This window comes from Phasianus colchicus, chromosome Z (assembly GCF_987193195.1).
Source record: "Phasianus colchicus chromosome Z, bPhaCol1.hap1.1, whole genome shotgun sequence".
Classification (NCBI taxonomy): domain Eukaryota; kingdom Metazoa; phylum Chordata; class Aves; order Galliformes; family Phasianidae; genus Phasianus; species Phasianus colchicus.
Genome location: NC_143476.1, coordinates 14,117,644 through 14,127,074, shown reverse-complemented (window position 1 = coordinate 14,127,074; position 9,431 = coordinate 14,117,644). Strand labels below are relative to the sequence as shown.

The window sequence follows — 9,431 nt, the reverse complement described above, 5'->3', positions numbered from 1 at the left end:
GGAAGGGGAGGAGGTGCCAGCACGGTTCTGCACGATGCTCTGCCACACTGGGCAGCTTGATCATGGCTCAGCAGTGGGATCCGATGTGGAGAAGGGGAGACGGAAATCAAGGATGGGAGGGAACCATCAGACACAGTCGGTGAGTGTCTGTGAAGTCTTGCAGACCCAGAGATTCCCAGGTTGTTTCTGCTTTTGTATCACTTGTGTGCTGCAGGGTGAGCAAAAGGTTCTGCTGCTCGATTCTTCTGCAGGAGCCGCCTAAAAGGGAAATGGCCACTGAGCTGCAGACCAAGCAGTACTGCCTGACGTTGGCCAGGGGGAGCTTCTCCTGCCGCAGTGTGCTGATGACAGGTCTGGAGATGATCTGCACGGCCAGCTCGTAGGTGGGAGCCAGGAAAGGACATGATGGGAGGAGAGAGGTGTTAAAGAACAGCCAAGGCATGGAAATGCATCAGAAAGCCCTGAAAAGCATCACAAAGCCACAGCCAGGAAGCTTGGGAGTATCATGAGCAGCATCCAGGATGCGAGAGATTATTTGCTACCATGCCAAATGGTAGCAGAGCTCCCCCTGCAGACATCCCAAAGCCAGACAAAACAGGAACAAACCCGGAGCTGTGCTGCACGCACCCCACAGCCACAGCATTGCAAGCTGGGGTGCCTTGCTGTGTGCTGCATTCATCCCAGTCCGTGTGAATGAAGACTCTGGAGGCAGTCAAGGCGTTGGTTGAGCACAAGTGTGCTTTTATTATTAAATAAAGGACAGGAGGGTGTGAGAGGTCCACGGTGAAGATGGGACTCATCCTGTCTTGTCATGGAGAGAGTGGCTCAGAGCTCTCAGTGCTGCTGTCCTGTGCCTGAGACTGGAGGCCTGATTGAAAGTCCCCCTGCAAGAGGCTCTGCTCATCCTCACTGATGCTGACCTGCTCCTGCATGGAGGTGCTGCTGTCGGGGCACTCACACTGTGCTTGGGATGGGCTGCACTGCATGGACTCCTGGTTACAATCCAGGCTGGCGACTGTGGTGTCTTGCAGGCCCAGGTCAGCAACTTCAGCAGAGCCAGGTGTAATGAGGGCATGGACTTCGATGAGCTCCTTCTCTCCATCACTGTTTTCATGTGGAAGGCTGCTGTTGGAACTGCAGCAATTTGTGCTTCCTAAGAGCTCTCCACTGATGGAAGCACACAGAGCTTCCTCGCTACTTGCCCTGGATCTTGTGGGTTGGCAAGGGCTCGATTCACCTAGAAAGGATACACAGGGGTTAGTGTCAAACTTTCACAAGCTGAATTATGACAGTGGTTGATCAGAGGTGTACTGAAGACGTTAGGCAGGGGCTGGAATGGCAGAAGGAGATACAAGTGCAGAGCAAACTTGAATTCTATGTTCCTGAAAAGCAGGGATTTGGAAGCTGCATTTGCACCCTTACCTGCCAGGACTACCACTGCTGTTTCTGAGGGCTGCCTGGCATTGCGCTGCAGTTGGCGTTTGCTGCCAGAGGATGGCTTTCTGAGGCTGAAGCAGCAACACCAACTGCTAGCTGGTGATTCCTCAGTCTTGCTGGGTGGATTTTGCCTGCAGAGAGAAAACAGCCAATGCTGTGAGTCGTGCGTGGTGCAGGGTGAGAGAAGAGCAGCACTGAGCTCTTGGCAGCAGTTGCTTGTTCCTAGCACTGCCTGGTTTCTGCAGAAAACAACAGAAAAACCCACCCAAACAATGATGCTAGGTGCTGGAAAAGAAAGTCCTCTTTACCTGTCAGATGGAAAGTTGATGACGGTGTGGAATTTGCCCTGCCCAGCTGCAGGGCTTTCTTCCACTTCAATGTCCCTGCTGCTCTCTGTTACCACAGAAGAGGTGCTGTGGCCTCGCCTCTGTGCCTGTGCCTCCTCCAGGCTGAGCAGCTTTGTGGCAGCAGAAGAGACCCCCACAGACTTGGGCCCTGGGAGAGAATTGTGCCCTGTCAGGGAAAACCACAGGTAAGAGCGAGGATCAGAAAGCAGCAGCACAGCCACCACAGTTCTGGGGGAGGTGCTGTATTTTTCTCAGGCTTGCTTATCCCAGCCACTGGAAGAAGAGGAGCCCAAAATAACCATGTGGGCAGAGGTGTGCTTATGGCGAAGGACACGGTCATCATTAACAGCAGCTTACTGTATCAAAATAGGCAAGGAAAAACCCAAGGAAATGGGGGCAGGGAACTGAGAAAGCTTTGCTGCCACACTTGCATCAAGCTTCTCCTGCATGCAAACCATAATAATGATGGTTTCCTCCTTGTGAAGTTTGGGCTTGGACATTCTCAGCATCCAGCAACAGGATGCCACACCCTAATGAAAGCCCAGAGGTCTGCTGTCCCCTTGATGGTAAAAGAGAATCTCAAAGGTCCTGGAGAAGGCCTGCATTTGGTCAAGGTGTCAGGTCAAGATCAAGCTAATGGAGGAAGACACTCACCTGCTGCATCTGCGATGTCTGCTCTGGATTTGGAGCCGAAGAGGACGTCGGTGTGGTTGATGATGAATTCCACCACATCCGACTCCGTCTGCAGCTCCATGCAGGCAGCTCTTCCGCTGGCGCAGGCAGACTCGTTCTGCTGTGATCTGTAGAAAAGGCAGATTTTAGAAGTCATTTCTCCAAGACCGTTTCCCCGAGTCTGAATTGTTGCAGCCAAAAGCTGTCAGCTGAGGCTCTGGAGACTTCCGCAGTGGGCAATCAGTGATGCCACTGCAGAAATTCTCCTGGATGATCAAGGACACGTCAGTCCCATCTCAACAAGACTGCAGAAATTGTCACCTAGACATTGTGCCCGTGGGGTTGGAGAACAGCCCAGGCTCCTGCTCTTCTGTCAGCCACAGATTTTACAGGAGAAGAGCACATTTGATGGAGAAAAAGGGAGGACTGTTCTTTTTTAGTGGAGAACAGATGAAGCGTTGTGTTGAAACAGAACCAGAAGTTTACCTTAAGAGGTTTGGAGCCCACACAATGGCTAGGTTCTTGGCATGCATATTTGTAATGGTGGAGCTCCCAGCCAGACACGCCAAGTGTCTCATCAGGTACTCCAGTGTCCTGGAAAACAAGAGAGGCAAACGTTCAGCACCAACGAGCATGCCGTGCTGCAATTCAGAAAGCAAACCTCCATTCATGCTACTTCTTGTGATTGCTACTGTCACCGAAGATGAAGTAGATCCAACCTGACTGAGTGCCACGCTGCAGCACCAAGCCCCAGCACAGCACAGCCGCAGCCATCAGCTGCACCAAGCGTGCCCCCGTGCCCAGGAACTGACCCCATAAAGTAAGCCCATGGAGCCTTCAACCCTTCAGCATACACAGGCATCGTGTTGCCGGCGTGAGACAGAGCCTGGAACCGCATCGTTGCCCTCTGCAATGCAGCAGGGCTGAGCTCAGCAGGCTGAGGGCAGCACTGACCTGTAGTGAGGAGCGGGCAGCTGCTGGATGACGTCCTGCATTCTGAGCAGCCGCTCCTCCTCTGTAGCGGCACCAACAGCATCCTGGAGTAGTGCAGAAAGGGAGCGAGACACCAATCAGGCTAGTACACCACTGCGAGTAAACCTCGTGGGGCTGACAGCAAAAGGGCCTCCGAGCTGGGGCACTGCTGCAGCCATCTGCCAAGAGGCCCAGGAAGAGGGAAATGAAAGACGTGGCCTTGTGCTTACCGAGAACTTGCCGTACAGCTGGTGGGTGAGCAGAGGGTTCGGGAGCTCCCTGAAGTACATCTTGCAGAGGGAGCTCACGCTGTGAATGTCCCGGACGGTGAGCTCAGGAATCTGCTCCGACTCAAATTCCTGCCTGGAGAGAGGGACGCAAACCCGGTTGAGCGAGAGGAAGGCAAGCCCAAAGCCACACCAGATGCACTCAGGCTGTGTCAGTCGCAGCACTCTTACCGCAGTCTCTGGATGTTGGACGCGACGCCGGACAGGCGGTATATCCCCTGCACCACGCCGTGCTGCTCAATGAACTCAGCGCAGCTCTGGAGGACCTGGGGGACTGAAGAACACGTGCCAGCCGTCAGTGGAGCTCCTGATTCAGTCGTGCTGCAGGCTGTGCTTCACATCCCATCCACTAAGCCCAGCCAGGCTTGGCTGAAGCAAATACAGATGTGCTTGTCTCTTAGGAGCATCCGCCTCACTTTATCCTTCAGCCATCAACTCCCATTACGCGTGTCTCCACTGCTATCAGCCTGCCCCCTGCTAGATATGAGCTCCCTTTCATCTTCTTTAGATGCCCAGCAGAGGAAGATCTCAGGAATGGGCAGCTCCTTACCATCACGACCGGAGTGGAGAAGATGCTCTCCCAGGTCACCGCCAAAAACCCTTTCCTTCTCCACCTCCCGCTCGGTCGGTTTCTTTGGGCGGGCCTTCACCAAGGAACGAAGGAAGGTGAGGATCTTGCTGCGTTTCTTGGGCACTGCACAACAAAAGGAAGAAACCAGGTCATTTCAGGTCTGGCTCCGTTGGACGAGGCCGAGCACAGCACATTCTACAGAGCACGTCAGAACGGGAAGAACATTACCAACCAGTACATACAAAAAGGGATTTTCCCCATCTCTGGAGGAGCCCAAGGCCAGGTGGGATGGGGCCCTGGGCAGCCTGGTCTAATCTGACATTAAATGTGGGGGCTGGGAGACCATCCTGAGGCGGGAGGGTTGGAGCATGATGATCCCTGAGGTCCCTTCCATCCCAAGCCATTCTATGAAGATTCTATACATTCCCCAAGTCCAATAATAAACACAGGAGGATTGGGCCAAATCTCTGCCCCATGGTGTGCATGAAGAATCATCAACCCAGAGGACAGTGTGGCATGGATAAAGGAGGTATTAAACATGGAACCACCCCAAAAAAGACTTCATTTTGCTTCCCCACACCATCAAATGTAACATCCCTACCTGGCTTTGGCACAGAATTGATGAGTGCCTCAGGAATGTTCTTATTAATGAGTTCCACACACTCCCCTGGGAAAAATCCAACCTGTAACAAGAAGAGAGGCCAACTATTGCATGCAGCACTTCTCAGATCTGAACTGTTAAACCTAAAGCCACATAACATTTCCCTCGGAACGTGCTTGCCTGATGCTTTCTAAGACTATCCAGCAGAAAATGGCCATAGTTCACAGCATAAAGGTAATAATTTTTCAACATTTGCAGCCAAAGGCAAGGTCCTCTGACACCGACAGAGGGAAACTGTTTATGTCCATTACCCATCCTGTCCAGGCAGAGCAGCTCTAAGCTGAGATTCCTGCCTTTACTGAAGTTGCACTCTCCAGTCTGAAGCTTGTGCCTACCTGGAAGCCAAGCTTGCCTCTCCACCAGGGGGTCAGCTCCTTTGGTGGCATGTCGATGACACACACGATGTCTCCCACCTGCCAGAGATTGCAACGTCAATCCCAGCTTCAGCACGGCTGGGAGGAAAGCACAGCTCAAATGACTGCATTCTTCTGCACTGCCAAACATCGCCGAGCATGAGAGCACTTGCACCAGTGCAGCTCTGAAGGCATTTGCCATTGTAAAATTGAGCAACAAGGAACGCCTTGAACTGCTTACCTCAAAGGAGAGTTCATCCGCTGCCTGGGCAACGTATCTCTTAATAGCATGGGCAGCAGCAATAGCTGGAACATTCACAGGTGCCACCTCATGGTCCAGCAGGGGCTTCCCCTTGTTCTCAGCCTGAAACAGAGAGCACAGGCCACGGTGAGGAGCTGGGAGGACTTCAAGGTGAGGAGCACATCTGCAGAGAAAGCTGCAGGAAATGCACTTGGTCCTTATCATGGGCACTTCAGAAGGAACTGCAAGTCTAATAACGGCTGTTTCTCTCCCTGGTGTGCAGCAGGCACACGCCAGCAAAGATGCATCTCTCCCCACCCAGACTAATCAGCAATGGCACTGACGCAGACAGGTGGCCTTGTCCATTTTGCCCCCACCTTTCCTGCGCTCTTTGTGCAGGAAGGCTGACTGTTTAAGATGCTAGGAGACCGTGAAGAGGGAAACCAAAGCTACGGCTGCAGTTACAAGGTGCAAACAGTGCCATTGCAAGCACCAAGCAGCTCTCTTGAGCAGTCCAACCAACAGCGAGGCCAAACAGAGCAGAGAATGATTGTTGTTTCTGCAGCCATTTCAAGGGAAAAGTCAGTAGAGGACAAACACCACAGCCGAGATGGCTCTGGTACTTTTATAAACTTGCCACACTTGCACTGCTGTCTTGCCACAGAGGAGCTCTCTTGGAAAGCAGGAGAGCACATCTGCGGCTCACTCTGCTGGCTGCAGTCAGGGAACAAAGACCAATCAGAGCTTCATACTCTACCTCTGTCCATGCCAGGTCAGGCCCACAGCTGATCTCGCTGCACGCCACAGCCATCAGCGTAGGTGTGACAAGCTGGAACTGAAAAGAAACACACTTTTATTTTCTCTGTTCACATCTCTGCTGTGCTCCCTACAGCTGTCGGGCACACTCACACAGCCCAAGCACGCCTGCTGGTGTCCCTGGTGATGCTGTGCAGCTCTGCACAAGCTGGGGCTGGGACTCTTTGCCTAAGGGATTGGTTTCCTGTAGACCAGCTGGTCACAGCACCACAGACAGCATCCTTCTGAGGGCTGAGCTGCAGAGCACGTGGAGAAAACCCACACGTGACCAGCGTCCCATCAAAGCTGGATGAGGCTGTGTTACTAAACACGGGGCGTCACGGGCTGCTAAAGCATGTGGGGGGACAAACCATGGCAGGTACCTGGCAAGAGATCAGAACGAGGGAGAGAAATCTCACGAATCCGCAGCCGTTCCTTGTCACTTTGCTCTGATCTTCCACGAGCAAAAGCTGCAGCAGGGAAGCAGGCAGAGGGTGGAGAGAGGAGAGAGAAAGAGCAGGTCAGTTTGCTTCCAGGGTTTAGCAAAGATTATGAGGGAAAATCCAAAATCTGCCCTCCCTCAACTTAAAAACTTAAGTTTTCAACTTGAAACCATTTCCCCTTGTCCTGCTGTTATCTACCCTTTCAAAGAGTTGATTCCCCTCCTCTTTTTAGGCTCCCTTTAGGTACTGAAGGCTGCCATGAGGTCACCCCACAGCTTTCATTTCTACAGGCTGAACAAGCCCAGCTCCCTCAGCCTGTCTTTGCAGGGGAGGTGCTCCTGTCCCCTGATCATCTCTGTGGCTCGCCTCTGGACCCTCTCACACAGCTCCCTGTCTTTCTGGACACTGTACTGCAGATGGGGCCTCACAAGAGCAGAGCAGGGGGGGACGATCACCTCCCTGTCCCTCATGGCCACCCCTCTGCTGATGGAGATAATGTGATCCTATGAGCTCCGCCAGCCAGCAGTTCTCAGCACTCACTGTCCCCCCGTCTCTCCCACACTGTCTCAGCTTACCTACAAGGTGCTGCACAGGACGGTGTGAAGACAAAGGGACGCAGTCGGTGCACAAGTGCAACAAGCGAGCTGCTCAGTCAGAGCTCCAGCGCTCCAATGAAGGGACGCAGCACGCACTGCTCCTCCCCTCATTCTAGCCCTTATGACATCACTGAGGGCCACCAGGCTGCTCCACCACGACGCACAGGGTGGGGAGGCAAGACCAGTCCCAAGGGCAGAAGATTCCAACAGCCCAGCCCAACGTTCTGGAATCAGGGGCTGCTTGGAATTCTACCCCAGCCAAATCCTGGAGAAGCTGGCACGGGGTCGTCATGACCAAAGCGCAGGACCTGGCGCTTGCTCTTGTTGAGCCTCGCACAACTGGCCTCAGTGCATCCCTCTGGAGGGCCTTCCTGCCCTCAGCCAGATGGACGCTTCCTCCCAGCAGCGTACCTTGCAGTGCTGGGCCCATGTCAAATCCACACTAGAGTGGCTTTTGTTACATTCAAGGGCATGTTGCAGCACCCATCTATTTCACCTGGAAGGAAATAAAGCAGGAGATGGGAGAAACACAGAACTACTGCCAGACTGCTTTATCCCTTTCTCAGCCCAACTTCCCTTGCCTCATCCCCTACCCCAACTCCTGGATGATGCCCATGGGCTGATAGTTGGATCTCAAATCCATAGGACTCCTTTCACAGGGCTCCATCAAAAAGGCTGTCACACTTGTTCCGTACACTCACACTGACCCAGCAGTGGTATCACAGTCACTTAACACACACACAACAACCAAACCCCGAGCATGCACATCCCTTCCTGCGTCACTGCAGCCCGCAGCTCCCCTTCACACCTCCGTGGATCTCTGGTGTTTTACACTGATGCAGCCTCGCTGCAGCTCCGTGGCTGTCACACAAGTCCTGCAGGACTTCTTTCTCTGCAAACCCCGTCTGCAGGCATTGGTTCACGAGGTTCACCTCCTGCCCTCCTGAGCAAAAACAAGCACTAAGAACAAGAGCAAAGCACGCTGGACTCGACCTGGCTGGATCCCCAGCCCTCAGTCCTGTCAGACGGACCCTGGTGTGGAGACTCATCCCCAAAGCCTGGCTGGACATCAGCACAGGCATCCTTCTTCAAACGCCCCATCCAAGCAGCAAGGGATCAAAGCGTTGGCACAGCTGAAACAGAAATGCTGTGTGAGTTTCCTGTTAGCACTGAGCAGGAACAAATCTACCGCTGAGCAGCAGGATGTGAGACAAGCAGCAGAAGACACTCAACCTGCAGAACCAGCTCGTTTGGGGTCGGTCCAGATGTTTGTCTGCTCCCTTCCCTGGCCCAGGCCAAGCTTGTGAGCTGCTCCTCCTTGGTGCAGGGGAAAATGGTGCAGATGCCATGTCGTGGCTATGCACAGCATGCCTTTCACTTGCTTTTCCTCTCTCCATCCTCCATCTGCCATTAGCAAACAGCATCTCCAGCCTCCAGAGATCACTGAGTCCAACCCCTGCACAACAGTGAAAAAAAAGATATGATAAGGGGTACTTAAAGCACAGCATCTGTAATCAGATCAGACTCCTGCACTGTGAAGACTTCCATGGGTATTCCTGCAGAGTGCATCACTTAGTCTCTCTCTAGCCTTGTGTTCATGGTTTTCCTGTAAGAGCTTGTCTAAACACTGCCTGTAATCGTGGTTATGCTAGAAGCATTTGGATTTATTGATCCTCAGTGTGATTTCAATAACAAATGCAGATGTTTTTTTGTTAGGGACAGCTTTCAATTTATCAATTGCATTAGGTATTGACAACCACGGGGGTACAGTACAGAGAATTACAGGAAGATTTATTTCTCCACCTCCATGCTCCTAGACATTTATGATTACAGTGATGTAGTTATAGACAAAGTTGCAAGATACCAAAGCTAGAATAACCTCTTGGTGCAGCAGGATGTCTGGAACCCAAGTGCAGAGTCTCAGTGTTCCAAAGCCTTGAAGAGGTGCACCGTATGTGCTGGGGCTGATGACACAGACACTGGAGCAAGGCCAGTGTGATGTTAGAAACTTGACCAGCAGCTGATCTGTTGTCAGCCATTTCTGGACACAAACAGG

The 9,431-nt window shown here is 52.8% G+C and overlaps 1 protein-coding gene across 5 annotated transcripts; it reads right to left on the bottom strand.

The window, feature by feature from the left end:
- Positions 1-775: 775 nt before the first annotated feature.
- Positions 776-8,882, bottom strand: LOC149912622 (rho GTPase-activating protein 32-like). Of its 5 annotated transcripts, none has more exons than XM_090131387.1 (18): positions 8,609-8,882; positions 8,407-8,508; positions 8,184-8,318; positions 7,787-7,871; positions 6,720-6,806; positions 6,299-6,593; positions 5,542-5,664; positions 5,283-5,360; positions 4,888-4,969; positions 4,266-4,409; positions 3,887-3,989; positions 3,659-3,791; positions 3,411-3,493; positions 2,943-3,050; positions 2,439-2,584; positions 1,746-1,950; positions 1,423-1,568; positions 776-1,237 (listed from the first exon to the last, which is right to left on the bottom strand). In XM_090131387.1, the coding sequence occupies exons 6-18, from the start codon at positions 6,350-6,352 to the stop codon at positions 810-812; spliced, it is 1,833 nt and encodes a 610-aa protein (XP_089987513.1). In that variant the 5' UTR covers positions 6,353-6,593; positions 6,720-6,806; positions 7,787-7,871; positions 8,184-8,318; positions 8,407-8,508; positions 8,609-8,882; the 3' UTR covers positions 776-809. The 5 variants fall into 5 exon arrangements, with proteins under 5 accessions (XP_089987513.1, XP_089987514.1, XP_089987515.1 ...); XM_090131388.1 differs by having other exon boundaries at positions 6,299-6,376; XM_090131389.1 differs by having other exon boundaries at positions 8,184-8,315.
- Positions 8,883-9,431: the final 549 nt, after the last annotated feature.